Source organism: Macaca nemestrina, chromosome 1 (genome assembly GCF_043159975.1).
Source record: "Macaca nemestrina isolate mMacNem1 chromosome 1, mMacNem.hap1, whole genome shotgun sequence".
NCBI classification, from domain to species: Eukaryota; Metazoa; Chordata; class Mammalia; order Primates; family Cercopithecidae; genus Macaca; species Macaca nemestrina.
The window spans coordinates 166379074-166399188 of NC_092125.1; the positions used below are offsets into that span (position 1 = coordinate 166379074).

The 20115-nt window shown below is 40.3% G+C and overlaps 1 protein-coding gene across 1 annotated transcript in view; it reads right to left on the bottom strand.

Moving 5' to 3' along the window:
* LOC105498470 (interleukin 23 receptor) overlaps nt 1-20115 on the bottom strand; it is an 86568-nt gene that overhangs the window by 12770 nt on the left and 53683 nt on the right. Inside the window, exons 8-9 of the mRNA XM_071071894.1 lie at nt 8589-8678; nt 7320-7422 (exon numbers count right to left, since the gene is read on the bottom strand). Coding sequence (XP_070927995.1) covers nt 7320-7422; nt 8589-8678 — 193 coding nt within the window. The remainder of the gene's footprint in view (nt 1-7319; nt 7423-8588; nt 8679-20115) is intronic.

A 20115-nucleotide genomic window follows, 5' to 3' on the forward strand; every position in this document is an offset into this window, starting at 1 on the left:
GCTCCTGAAGGAAGCACTAAACATGGAAAGGAAAACCAGTACCAGCCACTGCAAAAACATACCAAATTGTAAAGACCATTGATGGTATGAAGAAACTGCATCAACTAACGGGCAAAATAACCAGCTAACATCATAATGACAGTATCAAATTCATATATAACAATATTAACCTTAAAAGTAAATGGGCTAGGCCAGGTGTGGTGGCTCATGTCTGTAATCCCAGCACTTTGGGAGGCCTAGGCGGGCAGATCACCTGAGGTCGGGAGTTTGCAACCAGCCTGACCAACATGGAGAAACTCCATCTCTACTGAAAATACAAAATTAGCTGGGTGTGGTGGCACATGCTTGTAATCCCAGCTACTAGGGAGGCTGAGGCAGGAGAATTGCTTGAACCTGGGAGGTGAAGGTTGCAGTGAGCCAAGATTGTGCCATTGCACTCCAGTCTGGGCACCAAGAGTGAAACTCCGTCTCAAAAAAAAAAAAAAAAAAAGAAAAAAATGTAAATGGGCTAAATGCCCCAATTAAAAGACACAGACTGGCAAATTGGATAAAGAATCAAGACCCATTGGTGTGCTGTATTCAGAAGACCCATCTTACATGTAAAGACACACACAAAATAAAGGGATGAAGGAAGATTTACCAAGCAAATGGAAAGAAAAAAAAAAAAAGCAGGGGTTGCAATCCTAGTCTCTGATAAAACAGACTTTAAACCAACGAAGATAAAAAGAGACAAAGAAGGGCATTACATAATGATAAAAGGAGTAATGTAACAAGAAGAGCTAACTATCCTAAATATATATACACCCAATATAGGAGCACCCAGATTCATAAAGTCAGTTCTTAGAGACCTACAAAGAGACTTAGACTCCTACACAATAATAGTGGGAGACTTTAACACCCCACTGTGAACATTAGACAGATCAGTGAGACAGACAATTAACAAGGATATCCAGGACTTGAACTCAGCTTTGGACCAAGCAGGACCTATAGACATCTACAGAACTCTCCACTCCAAATCAACAGAATATACATTCTTCTCAGCACTACATCACACTTATTCTAAAATTGACCACATAATTGGAAGTAAAACACTCCTCAGCAAATGCAAAAGAATGGAAATCATAACAAACTGTCTCTCAGACCACAGTGCAATCAAATTAGAACTCAGGATTAAGAAACTCACTCAAAACCACACAACTACATGGAAACTGAACAACCTGCTCCTGAATGACTACTGGGTAAATAACAAAATGAAGGCAGAAATAAAGATGTTCTTTGAAACCAGTGAGAACAAAGACATAACATACCACAATCTCTGGGACACATTTATAGCAGTGTGTAGAGGGAAATTTATAGCACTAAATGCCCACATCACAAAGCTGGAAAGATCTAAAATCAACACCCTAACATCACAATTAAAAGAATTAGAGAAGCAAGAGCAAAGAAATTCAAAAGCTAGCAGAAGACAAGAAGTAACTAAGATCAGAGCAGAACTGAAGGTGATAGAGATATGAAAAACCCTTCAAAAAATCAATGAATCCAGGAGCTGGTTTTTTGAAAAGATCAACAAAATAGATAGACCACTAGTAAGACTAATAAAGAAGAAAAGAGAAGAATCAAATAGACGCAATAGAAAATGATAAAGGGGATATCACCACCAATCCCACAGAAATATAAACTATCATCAGAGAATACTATAAACACCTATACGCAAATAAACCAGAAAATCTAGAAGAAATGGATAAATTCCTGGACACATACATCCTCCCAAGACCAAACCAGGAAGAAGTCAAATCCCTGAACAGACCAATAACAAGTTCTGAAATTGAGGCAGTAATTAATAGCCTACCAACCAAAAAAAGTCCAGGACCAGACGGAGTCACAGCCGAATTCTACCAGAGGTATAAAGAGGAGCTGGTACTATTCCTTCTGAAACTATTCCAAACAGTAGAAAAAGAGGGAATACTCCCTAACTGATTTTATGAGGCCAGCATCATTCTGATACCAAAACCTGGCAGAAACACAACAAAAAAAGCAAATTTTAGGCCAATATCCCTGATAAACATCGATGCGAAAATCCTCAATAAAATACTGGTGAACAGAATCCAGCAGCACATCAAAAAACTTATGCACCACAATCAAGTCAGCTTTATCCCTGGTATTCAAGGCTGGTTCAACATAGGCAAATCAATAAATGTAATCCATCACATAAACAGAACTAAAGATGCAAACTACATGATAACCTGAATAGATGCAGAAAAGGCCTTTGACAAAATTCAACAGCCCTTAGTGCTAAAAACTCTCAATAAACTAGATATTGATGGAATGTATCTCAAAATAATAAGAACTATTTATGACAAACCCACAGCAAATAAAATACTGAATGGACAAAAACTGGAAGCATTCCCTCTGAAAACTGGCACAAGACAAAGATGCCCTCTCTCACCACTCCTTTTCAACACAGTATTGGAAATTCTGGCCAGGGCAATAGGCAAGAGAAAGAAATAAAGGGTATTCAATTAGGAAAAGAGGAAGTCAAATTGTCTCTGCAGATGACATGATTGTATATTTAGAAAACCCCATCGTCTCAGCCTCAAAACTCCTTACACTGATAAGCAACTTCAGCAAACTCTCAGGATACAAAATTGATGCACAAAAAACCACAAGCATTCCCATACACCAATAACAGGCAAACAGTGAGCCAATCATGAGTGACCTCCCATTAACGATTGCTACAAAGAGAATAAAAAACCTAGGAATACAACTTACAAGGGATGTGAAGGACTTCTTCAAAAAGAACTACAAACCACTGCTCAAGGAATTAAGAGAGGACACAAACAAATGGAAATCCATGCTAATGGATAGGAAGAATCAATATCGTGAAAATGGCCATATTGCCCAAAGTAATTTATAGATTCAATGCTATCCCCATCAAGCTACCAGTGACTTTCTTCACAGAATTGGAAAAAAATACTTTAAATTTCATATGGAACCAAAAAAGAGCCCACATAGCCAAGATAATTCTAAGCAAAAAGAACAAACCTGGAGGCATCACACTACCTGACTTCAAACTATACTACAAAGCTACAGTAACAAAAACAGCATGGTACTGATACCAAAACAGATATATAGATCAATGGAACAGAACAGAGACCTCAGAAATAACACCACACATCTACAATCATCTGATATTTGACAAACCTGACAAAAACAAACAATGGGGAAAGGATTCCCTATTTAATAAACGGTGTTAGGAAAACAGGCTAGCCATATGCGTAAGGCTGAAAGTGCAACCCTTCCTTCCACCTTATGCAAAAATTAACTCAAATGGATTAAATATTTAAACATAAGAGCTAAAACCATAAAAACCCTAGAAGAATACCTAGACAATACCATTCAGGACATAGGCAAGGGCAAAGACTTCATGATGAAAACACCAAAAGCAATGGCAACAAAAGCCAAGATTGACAAATGGGATCTAATTAAACTGAAGAGCTTCTGCACAGCAAAATAAACTATCATCACAGTGAATAGGCAACCTACAGAATGGGAGAACATTTTTGCAATCTACCCATCCAACAAAGGGCTAATATCCAGAATCTACAAGGAACTTAAACAAATTTACAAGAAAAAAACAACCCCATCAAAAAGTGGGTGAAGGATGTGAACAGACACTTCTCAAAAGAAGATATTTATGTGGCAAACAAACATATGAAAAAAAGCTCATCATCACTGGTCATTAGAGAAATGCAAATCAAGACCACAATGAGATACCATCTCATGCCAGTTAGAATGGCGATCATTAAAAAGTCAGGAAACAAGAGATGCTTGCGAGGCTGTGGAGAAATAGGAACACTTTTACATTGTTGGTGGGAGTGTAAATTAGTTCAACCATTGTGGAAGACAGTGTGGCAATTCCTCAAGGATCTAGAACCAGAAATACCATTTGACCCAGCAATCCCATCACTGGGTATAACCCAAAGGATTATAAATCATTCTACTATAAAGACACATGCACGTGTATGTTTATTGCAGCACTGTTCACAATAGCAAAGCCTTGGAACAAACCCAAATGCACATCAATGATAGATTGGATAAAGAAAATGTGGCACACATACATCATTGAATACTATGCAGCCATAAAAAGGATGAGTTAATGTCCTTTGCATGGGTTATGTCTTTGATGGGTTGATGGGTGCAGCAAACCACCATGGCACATGTATAGCTATGTAACAAATCTGCACGTTCTGCACATGTACTCCAGTACTTAAAGTATAAGAAAAAAAAACAGAAATCAGCATGCTAAATCAGCTAATACTAAAATTGTTTAGATATACAATTTGAATAAACTCCATGATCTACGTCAAATTACCTATGATAACTCATCAGTTATCAGTGCTATGCACCTAAATTGGAGAAACAACTGGCATTCAAGAGGACATAAACCCATTTTTAAGCATGGACTTATGGAGAACCAAGATGGTCACTTTGTCCTTCCAGAGTCCTTCAGGCTTTTATTATTAAAAGTTCTGCATTCCGCGACTCGTAATGGAAAAGATAAAATGATCCAAATTAAATATGTTTGCGTGGTGACTTATAAACTACTAAAATGCTTATAAACAATGTTTGGTTTGTCAAACCCATATTCCTGGGAAAACAATCAAAGCTTCAAGTACATTTGGCTACTTGATGAGACATTTAAATATTTGTAAGAGATTTCACTCAATTGTCACTTTCAATGCGTATTTTCTGGTTGTATGAAAGCTTTCCCATGCAAGAAGACTGATGTTATAATAGTAGATTGTTATGCTACAGTATATTTTTACATGGTTAAAAAAAGCTGTTTATGGTTCACTGAGGACAATCCACCCCTTTACAATCTAGAACCCAAAGAATGAATCTTCTGAGAACATTAGAGAAAGACTGTCCTTGCCATCCACACTACAGCAAAACTTTGGGACCTTGAACTTCAGTTTCAGAGGTCCCACAACTTTCATAATCTCACAACTGAGAAGGGTCCTTCCACACCCATTGCAACCCTTAAGGTAAAGCTAACCAGGACAGTTTCTCCCCAGATGACAGCGTGCTTAATGTGAGCAGCTTATCCCAAAATCATGGATTCAGACTTCTCTGCTATCATGAGACTCTTACCTTTGAATATATTTTTTCTTGCTTATGCCTCTATGAACAGTAGAAGTGAAAAGGAGTTCCGTTATGTGTGTATTATGGGGTATATGTTTATTTGTGAAGGATTTTGCAGCCAGCCTTATACATGGATAACGTTATACTTTGGTGGATAAAAGATGAAGGCCCAATGCAGCTGAGAAATTTTAAGAGTTCATAATCAGTCAGAAACAGAACATTGATTCATTCCTCTTAACCCACATCATGGGCTAAAGAGAACATTGCCAGGAGGCCTTCACTCTTCTAGAAGGACATCATTTGTTAGGTCTTTTTTTCTATACTTTGAGGTAAAAGAGGCACTGATTAGAAATGTATCCCTCATGATAGGTTCTATAGCAGATTCTACTGTAAAGGCTATGGTTACACAACAAACTTTAAATTCTCTTGTGAAAGTTACGTGAAATAGTATAATTGGCCAAACAGAAAAGTATTGGCTAAACAGCTGCTGACACTTATGGCCTATGGAGAAAACATCGGGTATTTATAGTGATTCAGTTGTAGGGGATTAATGAAAAAAATCACTTAGTTAAGTGAGTAGACTCTTCGTCTAGCTCATTCTTTCATGTATTTGATTTTAGATGGTTGGTTTGGCTTGTGAGGACCCTGGGTAAAGAACATGCTCCAGACTCTTAGTATTATTCTCCCAATAGTCCTAATAGTAATCTCCCTGGTACACTGTATTCTCTCAAAGATTTTAAATGTTTACAAGCAGCTATCTCTAGAATGTCAAATGGTCTCTCTTCAACTGGAATAACAAGAGCTAAAAGAAATGTGTGACCATCAGGACACCGTAACCTATGAATTACACACTGAGACCAGAAACCCAAAATGATGGTAACTGAGAGTGGCACTGAGGCCCTAAGTTTTGGTCATACTCTCACCTAAGTGAGAACCTGACCAAAAACGGGGATTTTTTTTTAAAACAAAATTATGGGAGGCCATTGTTTTGGACTGAGCTCATGCACTAGACTCCAACAGACCAAACCAAAACAAAATGGAGTTGCTCATGCTAAATACGACATAATCAAGCTAAGACTTTAAGGAAACACATAGATCCTAGAAGAGACCAGGTTTTGTTTTTCTCCTATAAACAGGATGTTTCAGCATAAGAAGGTACCTTCTCCTCAGTCCTTGTTCCCACCTTACAGAACCCACTGTTCTACTGTTTCCCAGTGGGTTTCAAGACCATGTAAGTACATTTACAATGGTGATAGTGACATCAATGACTAAAGTTTTGGTCAGTCTCTCAAAATTGAGAAAATCATCAAAAGGGAGGAATTATTAAGGCAAACTGAATATGATCTGAGAAGAACTCCATACTTCTATATTCGAGTCCTTGTGGATGAACTGTAACCTAGCCTAATAGGCAGACAAGATTGAAAACCTAACTTAGTAGTATGTGTCTGTAACCATAGCTGAGTCTTGGCCAATCCCAGCAGCCATACTTCAACCACTCATAGACTGCTAAGTGTTCAAACTGTGTTCAAATAAGGCAAACACCAACCCATAACCTATCCAGCTGTTTCTGTACTCCACTGCCGATTTCTGTATGTCACTTCTCTTTTTTTTTTTTTTGTCTGTACATTTGCTCTGACCACAAGGCATCCCTGGAGTCTCTCTGAATCTGCTGTAATTCTGGGGGCTGCTCAATTCACACATTCATTGCTCAATTAAACTCCTTTAAATTTAATTTGACTGAAGTTTTTCTTTTAAAACAAGGCAATTTGTGACTTCACCACTCTCAAAAATCCAGGCACTGTAGGTAAATTTGAGGCACAATGGAAAAGGCCGTGTAGTAAAGGAGAGAAATGGGCTTTAATATCAGCTGTGTTTGGCCTCAGGGCTTAGTGTTCAGTGATCCTGGGCTGAGGACTTAGCCTCTTTAAGCCTCATTTAAGTCATCTGCAAAATAGATCAGGAAGCTTTTCTGGCAGGGTCGTTTTGAGGATTAAAGGAAAGAAATCTGTAAAGAGTTTGGCATGGGTAAGTACTTATTAAACATTGTTCCTTTTATTTTCCTTTATCTGAATAAAAATGTTAACAGATTTTTCTAGTAAACAACTGAAATGACTAAATTTTGGTGACACATATACATGTAGTCTAAGTCAGAAAACAGAAATTCTGCAAAAACCTACCCAGTTCGGAGTGATCTGTTAAATATTCCAATCAGAGAAAGAATTGACAACATAACAGCAAAGACGATCATTCCCAATAAAAGTCCAATGTCTTCTCTGTTGTCTAATGAAAGGAAAGAAAAATAATTTTAACCAAGTATTAGTGTTCACGTGATACCAGAATTACGATTCTGTCTACTCTGCTCAAAGCAAAGGTCTCAAAGGAGAAAGGGTAGGGGGAAGCAACATTAACCTTCACCTTGGGCCACAAAGTGACTGTTTTTCCAGAGTGCACAACTACCCCAGGAAACAACTTTTTGTTTGAGAAAGTTGGGCTACATGTATCTGATGTCAGTGGGTTTTTAGAAGTGCATCTAGCAAATGTGGTCAGCTTGTGCATGCAAATTTCATGTAAATTCTTAGTGGTGAACTTCATTTGGCTTGTCTGACACAGGTGAGAATTCCCGACTGCTGTAACAATGTCTAAAGCTGGTCACAATCATACTGATTTTTTTTAACTTTTTGTGTGAGATAGAATGTGTGAAATTTGTCATCATTCTTCAAAATCTACTGCTCATGAAATTTTCCTAAGTTTCAGTTTCCTCATTATAAAATAGATGCATAACACTTATCTCATGGGTTGTTTTGAAGATTGAAGAAGATGTCTCAAGAAGTCCTAGCACAAGATAGGTAACTAATTTGTTTTGAAAGAAGTTTTTGGGTCTTGAGCCCTAGCAGCTATTAAAAATGTGGCCGGGTGCGGTGGCTCACGCCTGTAATCCCAGCACTTTGGGAGGCTGAGGTGGGTGGATCACATGAGGTCAGGAGTTCAAGACCAGCCTGGCTACCATGGTGAAACCCCATCTCTACAAAAATGCGAAAATGAGCTGGGCATGATGGTGGATGCCTGTAATCCCAGCTGCTCAGAAGGCTGAGGCAGCAGAATTGCTTGAACCTGGGAGGCGGAGGTTGCAGTGAGCCGAGATCATACCATTGCACTCCAGCGTGGGTGACAGAGCAAGGCTCTGTCTCAAAAAATAAAATAAAATAAATAAATAAATTTTTAAAATGTGTACAATCTATTGCAAAATCTGGCAAAATCCACCTAAGCCACTTCTTACGTTCAGTTTTAAGCAGATCTTTGTACTTTGTCTACATTTTCCTATGGAGGGCATAAGGCATATCTTATTGTCCAGAAACTTAACACCTGATGTGATTTTTTCAGTATGATGGGTTAAAATGGGCAATTACTAAAAGACTACTCGAAAAGTCTAAGTGGTATTTTCTTACCAGAAGTAAGGTGTCCTGTGGAGATGGAAGCAACTGTTAGCCCAGAATTCCATGTGTTGTGTTGGGATGATTTTGATGTGACCTGGGGAACTTAAACCAAAAGGAAAGAGCATCAGTTTCTTACATTTTGCACTCCGCTTGCCAAATTTCCCAACAGAGTTTCTTCCCTTGTTTAGAGAGGACTAAAGTAAACCAATAACTTTAATGGACTTGAAGGGTGGTATAAAAGCAATGGCCTTCGAGTGTGTGTCTTTTCTTCCTTTTATTTAATTGGGCAAATCTCAAAGGAGAAAACACTGCAAGGGCAATTATAATCTACCTAGGTTGTAAAACTTCAAGGTGTGTCCACTAATTTCATGAGGCTTCTAGGTGGCAAATACCAAGGAGTTTTATTTTACTGAGCCAGAAAAAATGCACGATAACTGATCTCTATTTGATTCCTTGCAATTGATGGTGCAATAAGGTTCAGATTTCCTTGAAGGTCTCCAAGATGTGTCACTTTTGCCTTTGCACAATCTTTGGGATGCTGTTCACCTTCTCCTGGCTCCTCATAAGAAACCTAATTTTGGTTAGCAGGCACTTTGGTGTTGTAACACTGGCGTGGGATGTCACCAATGACTTCTCTCTGCTCTCTTCCCGCTGGCAAAGATCCTGGCAGCCTGGTCTAGTTATAAAGGCTGTCAGGACACTGCTAATGAATGCTTCTGACCAAGGCAGAGTGAATAATCCTGGCACCTTACTTTCAGTCTGAACTCAAAGGGGTCCTGGTGCAGCCTTGCCGGTCTTCCCCTTCCTGATAATTAAAAGCTGACAGAAATGACTTCAAGGTCACAATTCTCCCAACTGGCAGAAGACATTTCTGAAGATGGCTCTAAGCCTTGGATCCCTGAGACTGATTCAAGCCCTGTGTATTCTGTCATTCTGATTTCAGTGCTCAAATTTTTCTTTTAAAAAAATTACTTTTGGAGGCAGGGAGAAATCACAACTTGAGGCTGAGATATCACAGGCTTGTATAAGGAGCAATGTGACTCATGTGACTGTCTTTGAGAAAAGGATCCTACATTTCCAATGAAAAAGTTCCTATGGGGCTTCAGAAATTTTTGAAAAAGGCTGGTCTGGCCAGATGCAATGGCTCATGCCTGTAATCCCAGCACTTTGGGAGGCCGAGGCAGGTGGATCACTTGAGGCCAGGAGTTGAGACCAGCCTGGGCAACATGGTGAAACCCTGTTTCTACTAAAAATACAAAAATTAGCCGGGTGTGGTAGTGCATGCCTGTAATACCAGCTACTTGGGCATCTGAGAAAGGAGAATCACTTGAACCCGGGAGGTGGAGGCTGCAGTGAGCCTAGATTGCGCCATTGCAGTCCAGCCTGGGTGGCAGAGGGAGACTCCATTTCAAAAAAAAAAAAAAAAGCTGTTCGGGGTGCAGGCATAAGTGTGAGGAGGGTAGTTTTCTGAGAACAATGGTTGAGGAATTTTAGGAGATGAAAACATCAGAAAAGCCAAAAGTTATTTCCTGTGGGTTTTTTTTTTTTTTTTTTTTTTTTTTTTTATTCTGGCTTCTCTACAGCAAGAGGAAAATGTTTCACCGGGAATTGTGACAAATCGGAAATTTTTTTGGCTTCTCAATGTCTCACTAAGTCTCTTTTGCTCCGTGGGTATATGTTTCCACCAAACTCTGAGGCAACAAGGTTATGCCTGATGGCCAACAGTCAGGTTTATTCATCTAAAGTGGTATCTTTACAGGCCAACATTCATTGGCAGGGAACTCAGGCAGGAGTCTGAATCTCCATTATTTTGAAATTTTAAGAATAAAAATACTGGCCAGTTGCAGTGGCTCATGCCTGTAATCCCAGCGCTTTGGGATGACGAGTGGGGGGGGAGGTGGATCACAAGGTCAAGAGTTCGAGACTAGCCTGGCCAATATGGTGAAACCCTGTCTCGACTAAAAATACAAAAATCAGCTGGGTGTGGTGGCAGGTGCCTGTAATCCCAGCTACTCGGGAGGCTGAGGCAGGAGAATCACTTGAACCCAGGAGGCAGAGGTTGCAGTGAACTGAGATCACGCCACTGCACTCCAGCCTGGGCATCAGAACAAGACTCCATCTCCAAAAAAAAAGAGTAAAAATACTACATTAAAAGGCAACACAATTTTCAATTTAGCAAGATCATGGGCTTATAGCATACGCTGCTGTAGTATTTTTGTTTTCACTTTTATTATTTTAAAATTAGCATTTTTAATTTAGAAGGAATATATGGTGTTGGCTTTTAATACAGGTTAATGTAATTCTGTTGTATAAACTACAGGTGGTTATTTGGCAATGAAACCTCATTCAGTTATTAATTTGCATCACATAAAAACAATTTTCATATCTGACTAGGATTTTATTAGCCCAAACAGGGAATAAATACAATCTTCCTTTAGAATCTATTTGTTATCATAGTTCCAAATTAACCAGGTGCATTAAATTAAAGTCATTCATAAGAGGTGCTTAATTCTCAGAGGGAAATTTCACAAGGAATCAGTTATCTAAAATAAGACAATTTATAAACACAATTGTCGGAGAAGAAATCAAGCCAATGTTAGGCACAGGACTGAAACGAAGCTCTGTAGATTACATTCTTCATGGAATACTGCCACCACGTGGCTACGTCATTTCTTTTTAAATTATACTTAACATCTTTGTAAAAGTGGTAATTAAAGTACAGAAAAATTTTCAACAGGAGAAATAAAAAGGAGAAAAAAAGAACCATCCCTAATCCCACCCTTTTAATCCACCTGCTATTAGTGTTTTATGGTATTTGCAAGTATTTTAACATACAAAAGCATTCACAAGCACAGAATCTCACACACACACGTGCATACACACACACGCACAGAGCCTTTATGACTGGAAACTGTTGTTTATATCAGTTCTGTCATCAGTGCATTGCCTAATTTGCTAAAAAAAAAAAAAAACTTCATGATATCTTATTGTATTTGGTGTTTATAGTGTTACATCCATAATGAGACAGTTCCATCCTTGCAACAGAATATTAACTTATGCCTATTAATCTCACAGGACATACTTGAATATAATAAAAAAATCCAAATTATCTTTAATTTGGGAAGAATTTTTTATAAAACTTATACACACTGGCATCAAACTTTAGTCTTACAAGAAGACAATGTGCCTGTGGGAATTTAGAGTGATTGCAAACAAGAAATATGGTTTCTTATTATTGGACAAAATTTAAAGCATTACAACTATATTTTTTGGCCTACCAAAACACCAGGCTAGTTTAATCCAATCCACTCAGAGGGACCTGGTTTTAGTAATAATATATTCTATCTGTATCTTAAGGATGATGCCAAATCATCACCTCAGCTCTTCTTTCTACATCAACCATACTAGTCTGTTTTCATAACTGCTATGAAGACATAATCAAAACTGGATTATTTTTTTTTTTAAGACAGAATCTCCCTCTGTTGCCCATGCTGGAGTGCAGTGGCATGATCTTGGCTCACTGTAACTTCTGCCTCCTGGGTTCTAGCAATTCTCCTGTCTCAGCCTACTAAGTACTAAGCAGCTGGGATTACAGGCGCATGCCACCACACCTGGCTATTTTTTTGGTGTTTTTAGTAGAGACAGGATTTCACCATATTGGTCAGGCTGGTCTCGGACTCCTGACCTCAGGTGATCCACCTGCTTCAGCCTCCCAAAGTGCTGGGATTACAGGCATGAGGCACCACACCTGGCCAAAACTGGGAAATTTATAAAGAAAAGAGGTTTTAATTGATTCGCAGTTCCACATGTCTGGGGAGGCCTCAGGAAACTTATAATCATGGCGATTGGAGAAACAGGCATGTCTTATATGACGACAGGCCAGAGAAGTGTGGAGCAAAGGGGGAAAAGCCCCTTATAAAACCATCGTATCTCATGAGAACTTACTATCACAAGAACAACATGAGTGTAACTGCCCCCACGATTCAATTACCTCCCACAACTCACGGGGATTATGGGAGCTACAATTCAAGATGAGATTTGGGTGGAGACACAGCCAAACCATATCATTGACCATGGGGCAAAGTGTGTTTTGTCATCCTTTTAAAGTGACCGTTTAAAGAGTATTAATTATATCTCAGGTAACATGCTAAACTTTACATGTTTTCTCTCATGTAATACTCACAACAACCCAATCACACAGACAATATTATTGTTGTCCTCATCACACGGATAAGGAAACAAAAGAGTAGAATGGATAAATAACTTGCTCAGAGTTACATAGGTAGAGAGTGAAGAGTGGAAATTCCCATCCAGTTCTGACAGGTAGTCTGTGCTGATCTCATTAAATTAATAACTCACTTCCACAGCAGGATGGCTCAGGGTGGGCAGCAGAGTCAGCCCTGCAAACAGCCTCTCCTAGGATGAGACTTAGCATTGCTCCACTGAGGGCTCGCCATGGTGTGTTGCGGCTGCCTGGCCTTGTGAGGCTCTCAACCCCACAAGCCCTACTGTGCTAACCCATTTAGCACTGATGCTTTAAATCTTCTAGCGTAGAGTTATTTTCTTCTTAAAACTGACTACTTTCCTTTATTACACAAGTAATACATGCTAATTACAGGATGCTTGAAAAGTATTGAAGGGTATGGAGAAGATAACACAATTTTATATTTGTTTGCCAACTAGAAACTATTATTTTAAAAAAATATGTTAACAGTCTTTTGTGTATATCGGTAGCCTAGTGGAGATCATACTCTTTAGTAAATGTTTTGTCTTGCCTTTTGTATTCAATTTTTTTTTTTTTTTTTTGAGACAGAGTCTCACACCATCACCCAGGCTAGAGTACAGTGGTGTGGTCTTAGCTCACTGTAACCTCTATCCCCTGGGCTCAAGCTATCCTCCAGGCTCAGCCTCCTGAGTAGCTGGAATTACAGGTGCACGCTACCACGCCCAGCTAATTTTTGTACATTTAGTAGAGATGAGGTCTTGCCATGTTGGCTAGGCTGGTCTGAAACTCCTGACCTCAGGTGATCTGCCTGCCTCAGCCTCCCAAAGTGCTAGAATTACAGGCATAAGCCACCACACCTGGCCTTATTCAATATTATTTAATAAAAATTTCCTCATTGTATTAAAAATTGTTCAAAACATCATGCTATGATGCTATGGCTAGTTAATATTTCATCATGTTTTACTGTATTTATTCAATCATACCCCTACAGAGAAACTGTATAGCTCAGTGGTTTCAAACACCAACTGCACTCTCAAACAAAACTCAGTCCAAGTCCCGGCCCTACCAGATGGAGTTCCACGGCCCTGGGCAAGTTGTTTAACCTCTCAGTGACTCAGTTTCTTCATTTGTAAAATTAGATAAAAGCAGTGAGGTCATGAGTTTTGATGAGACAGTTCATATCAAGCACTTAGTACCATATTTTACACAAATAAAACCTTAATCAGCATTAATTATTGCTATTGTTGAACTTTTAGACTGGTTCCAAATTCCTACTATTATAATTAGGTTTTGGATGTATATCATTGTACATAAATTTCCTTTCCACAGATTGTTTCTTAAGGCCAGATCTCTACAAGAGGAATTACTGAGCCAAAGGGTATAGACATCTCTGAGGTTTCTTGATTTACTTTTGCGCTTGCCAATCTTGATGTTGAAACCACACTAACCAAGACCTGCATCATAAAGGCTTTGATTAGAGCAGACACGTGAACTTTTCTGGACCTTTCAGGAGGTTCTAGATACTCAAGAAAGAGGAGTCATATTAAAGGAGACAAAGGATTTTTTTTTTTAAATCATTGAAGATTCACCCCCACCCTCCCTCCTATTTTTCTCAAAACACAAATACCTTCTTTTGGTTTCTCTCTTTCGAATCTCCTTTTAATAATTCAGCTGTTTCACAGCATTTAAATGCCATTTCTCCAAGCCAGGCCAGTTTAGCTCTGTGGTCAGAATTCAACATTATCGGGCCAAGGGTAAAGAGTTGAGTATGTCAATTAGCAAGGCAAAACTAATGCCAACATATCAAATAGGCACCAGAAGCCCAGGGCAGGGAAAACGATGTGTCAGAACAAATTCATTACCACACCTTGAAAAACAAGTCAAGCAATGAATCATTTAGTGGATTACAGTGTCAGCGGTGTATATAAGGGTAGCAGGGTACACATAGACATATTCAAGGGTTTATCTTCCTTCCTATATTCCTAGACTGTAGGTACTTGGTATGTAGCGAGAAGGTAAGAAATCTACATATGGCAGTTACATTGTTAAAAAGAAAGAAAAAGAGGAGGAAAAGGCAAAAAGCAGTAGCCACCCAGGATTTTTTTCTAAATGACAAGGACCATACAGAGAAGGTCTGATGTCAAAGTGTAGCAAAACTCTATATGAAAGAATGGACAGCTTCCAAGTCTACACAGTGGTCAACAGATTCCTCAGAAGTACACCCTTGCTCTCCAGGCATAGCATGCTCCAATCTGAATAGTCTAGTGGACATTTGCCATGTTTTATTTGCCCAGCACTAGGATATACTTCTTTGTGGGCATCCTAAAAAAGCCGAGAGGCAGTAGGGCTACAAGCAAATGGCCTAAACCTCGCCGACCAGATGCCCCTCCCCTAACACCCAGGCTGTGAATGTGGACGGGGTGACACAGGGCTTCAGGAAACCACTTAGAATCCAATGTGGGCACCATAGCTGTATCCAGGATACAGTGACAGTGGCACCAGGGCAGGCAGTGGCAGTGATCAGTGTCAGCTGCAGGGTCCTTGCCAGACTTTTCCTAGGCTGTGATTTTGGCTGTGGTTCTGGCTCCTGCTCTCACTTGGATCCTGCTCATGCCAATTCTGCCAGGCTTTCTACAGATTTTCAGCTACCTTTCTAATCATTCTCTTTCTGCTTAAGATAACCAGGCTTGATTTCTTTTGCTTACACCTAAGCACCCTGACTAGTAAAAACTGCAATTGGTGGTAGTGGTTGGGGAGGTAGGGAAATGTAGCAGGACAAATGATGGCGTCATAAAGATGTCCGTGACCTAATCCCTGGAATCTGTGAATAGGTTACTATAATATTATGAAGTACATACTTTGTCTTCATCCTGCTTTTCTGGCATACAAGTTCTAAAATCCTCAGAATGCCCAAAGTGATAACTGTTATTTTGTATGCTAATGAGTTGATTAGTGGGTAGCTTCAGGATGGGGGCTATTCAGAGGAAAGATCAAGGCATGATTAGAAGGTTGGGGTTTTTCAACCCATCCCCAACCTCCAAGAGGGGAGAGGGGCTGAAGGTTAAGTTGATCACCAATGGCCAGTGGTTTAATCAATCATGCTTATGTAATGAAGCCTCCAGAAAAACCCAAAGGCTTAAGTTCTAGGAGCTTCAGGAGAGCTGAACACCTGGAGGTTCCTGGCAGGTGATGCACCTGGAAAGCCTATGGAAGCTCCATACCCCTCCCCACATGCCTTGCCCTCTGCATCTCTTCCATCTGGCTGTTCGATTGTATCCTTTGTAATGCTGTTTATCATAAACCAGTAATTATAAGTGTTTTCCCAAGTTCTGTGGGACATCCTAGCAAACTGATCAAATCAGAAAAAAAGGTCATGGAAACAAACCCTAACAAACAAACCCTATAGCCAATCAGATGGAAGTATAGGTAACCACCTATTACTTGAGACTGGCATCTGAGGTGGGAGTTGTAGGATCTGACACTATGTCTAGGCAGGTAGTGCCAGAGTGAATTAACTTAGAGGACACCCAGCTGGTGTCGCTCAAAGAATCTGCTAGAGAATTTGTTGCCGAGGGGGAGAAATCCCCACACACATGTTGGTAACCAGAGGTCACAGAAGTGACCTGTGTTGTAAAAGTACTGTACAGCAGGAGAAATTGAGTTTGTTCTTTCTAGTCAGTTACCTTATAAGGTAAAAGGGAATTGAGAGGGAGTGGCTATCCTAGATGATATGGGTTGATCCAGTAAAATCACAAGAGTTCTTATAAGCAGAAGGGAGAAGGGTGAGAGTCAGAGAAAGAGATTGGAAGATGCTATGCTTCTGGCTTTGAAAATGGAGGATGGAGCCATAAGCTGAGGAATGTAGGTAGCCTCTAGAATCTAGAAAAGGCAATGAAACTGATTCTGTCCTGCAGCCTCCAGAAGGAGCATAACCCTATTGACACCCTGATTTCAGTCCGGTGATTGTGATTTTAGATTTCTCACCTCCAGAACTATAAGATAATAAATTCGTGTTGTTTCAAGCTATCAAGTTTGTGATGATTTGTGACAGTAGTAATAGGAAACTAATACAGAAGATGATGACTTCAAGAAGAAGCATAATCATAGGCTAGGCATGGTGGCTCCTGCCTGTGAGTCCAGCACATTGGGAGGCCAAGGTGGGCAGACTGCTCGAGTCCAGGAGTTCAAGACCAACTTGGCAAACATGGTGAAACCCTGTCTCTACAAAGAAAAAGAAAAATAAAAGAAAGAAAAATAATTAGCTGGTCATGGTGGTGCATGCCTGTAGTTCCAGCTACTTGAAAGGCCAAGGTGAGAGGATTGTTTGAGCCCAGATCTCGTGAGCTGAGATCATACCACTGCACTCCAGCCTGGGTGACAGAGAGAGACCCTGTCTAAAAAGGAAGGAAGGAAGGAAGGAAGGAAGGAAGGAAGGAAGGAAGGAAGGAAGGAAGGAAGGAAGGAAGGAAGGAAGGAAGGTTCTTTTTTCTGTACTAATAGGTTGCAAACTTCAGGGAAATTACAGAACTCTTCTGAATTGTTTCCTATTCTGCAGGAACTAGGTGGTTTATTAGAGGCAGGACCTGAAGAAGGTTAAATAAATCCAAATGAAAAGTGTAAAGTGATTAGTATTTCAAGAAACACTGTGTCTGTTTAACATGGGTTAGTAACAAAGAGTCTACAAGTTCAGAACCCATCTCTATGTGGACAATTCACAAATCTCTAATTACAAATAATAAAATGTTTGAAAAATACATTCTGTGTGGCATCATCTAATTTGCATTATATTTAAGAGCACCAATATTTAGTTCCATTGACATAATATTTGCTTTTTCCCTTTTAGCCACTTAAAAACCTGAAAAATTAATGAGCATCTTTAAGGAGCCACTGGCAGTGCAACAACTAATACTGTTTTGTGAGAGTAAAGCAAAATGTTTAATATCTTGCTCACACTTGCCTTCCTCTGGAAAACTGTCAAAGAAAAAAAAGAGCAATATGATTTATCTGGGAAACTTTTCTATGGCAAGTAGCAATTCAAGCAAGTTAATTAGTCATCGTGAAATGTGACTGCCCTTCCCTCAGACCTCTAACCTGTTATTAAAGGGATTATAGAACCTGTATCTTTTCTTCGTTAAAAAGGGACCTATATTACAATGCAGAATTGAAAAAGATACCTGGCTAGCCATTGTTTTTTCACCTTTTTAAAGTCAGTAGTAGCAAATGTAGATGACTGACTTATACATTTTCAGTGTTGGTTTTCTACACTGACAAATTGTCTTTTCCCCTTTGGGGTTCTTTCTGCAATGCTGAAAAACCCCAGTATAACAGTGGCTATCAAGATTGGTGGATCAGAAGCTCTAACTTCAGCAGCTCTCAGTGGTTCTCATGATCTCAGCTGAAACCTCACATCCAGAGACAGGGTGCATTCTAGGCAGAAGAGGGTCATGTGTGATGTGATGGTTAATTACGACAACAGTCCTGTATCCTGTGCTTTGCGGGGTTCCTGTAACACCCAGGTGGACTGGGGTGGCCAGTGACTCAGGAGAAACAGGAAACAGAGAGGGGACCAGATAGTACTAGAGATAATGGCCTAAGATTCTCACATGCCCACCCTTTTCTGTCCCCCAAACCACTACTACTAAGGCTATGGTGATACAGACAGGAAACAGGAAAATACTGAGTAAATGAGGGTGGTTCCCTGGCAGAGGTCCCACCCTCAAGCCTGGACACCCACAGCCCTAAATAGAAGCAGGCATTCTTGTTTTCATGCCCAAAAGTTGCCTTTTGGCCCACTATGCCCCGCTATCCTGTAACCATATAAACTCCAGACCCCAGGTTCCAGAAGCAGACAGAGAGATAAACAGAAGAGCAGAAGAATGACAGAATGGCTCGGCAGAGAAGGAGAGAAGAAAACGAGAATCTGAATGCCAAGAGAAGTTCGGTTGGGGACATTCGGAGAGGAGATCAGCCACTGGACAGCCAAACTCCAGGGGAAGATCATCTTCCCACTCTATCCCCCTTCCCGTTCCCTATCCATCCCTCTGAGAGCCACCTCCACCACTCAATAAAACCCCCACATTCATCCTTCAAATCGGTGTGTGACCCGATTCTTCCTGGACACTGGACAAGGACCTGGATACCAAGAGGGCACTGAGCTGGTTAACAGTTAAGCTGTCTACGGACAGCAAAGCTAAAATAGTGCACTGTAACACATTTCCATTTGGGCTTTGGGAGTCGCAGACATCCACCCCTAGATGCTACTGTGGGGCTGAAGCCCCAAGGTGCTCGCCCCAGCTCCTACACCTGCCCGTTTGTGTGCTCCCCCTCCCATAAGGGATGTGAGCAGGTGCCTTGGCCAAACAGATGAGCCACATGATATGCAACAGGGGTCAGGGAACTCTCCCATTTCGATGACTTGGGCAATCATATCCACACTGCCTTTCTGTCCACATTTTCTGCCCATTCCCTATGTTGTCTTTTATGACACTTCCCTCTTAAAGAGTGTGTCTGACCTCTACAGCAATGGTTCTTACACGTCACTGCAGATGTATCACTTGGCAAAGGGCTCAAGAATCTGTACTTCAAGAAGTGCCCAAGCATTCAGGCCAGGCACAGTGGTTCATGCCTGTAATCCCAGCACTTTGGGAGACCAAGGCAGGGGGATCATTTGAGGTCAGGAGTTCGAGACCAGCCTGGCCAACATGACGAAACCTTGTCTCTACTAAAAATACAAAAAAAAATTAGCCAGGTGTGGTGGCACATGTCTGTAGTGCCAGCTACTCAAGAGGCTGAGGCAGGAGAATTGCTTGAATCCAGGAGGCGGAGGTTGCAGTGAGCTGAGATGGTGCACTACGCTCTAGTCTGGGTGACAGAGCAAGACTGTCTCAAGAAAAAACAAAAACAAAAAAAAAGTGCCTAAGCATTCTTAATGTAGATTGTCCACAGACCCTCTTATGAGAAACAGTGCTTTCTAGACGGCCCATAACTAGCTGGTAAAGCACATGATGAATTGCCCGTGATGGTCCTGTCTTGGCTAAGACCACCTTTTTTACCTATCATTTATCCTCATCTCAGACTGCCCCTTTCTTACCTATCCTATCCAAAACCTCCTATAGTACTATGGTTTCATTCTCATCACCTACCCCAAATCTGCTTCCACATCTTGTATTCATGCCAAAGTAGCAGTAGTCAATAGCATCTTCTGGTTCTTTTCTCATGCATTTGCATTTCCATAACAAACACTGCATTAGAAATGAAGCTCTGTTGGCATAGTTTTATTACTAGCTAATGTGCAGTGAACGATTTTGTTTGGCG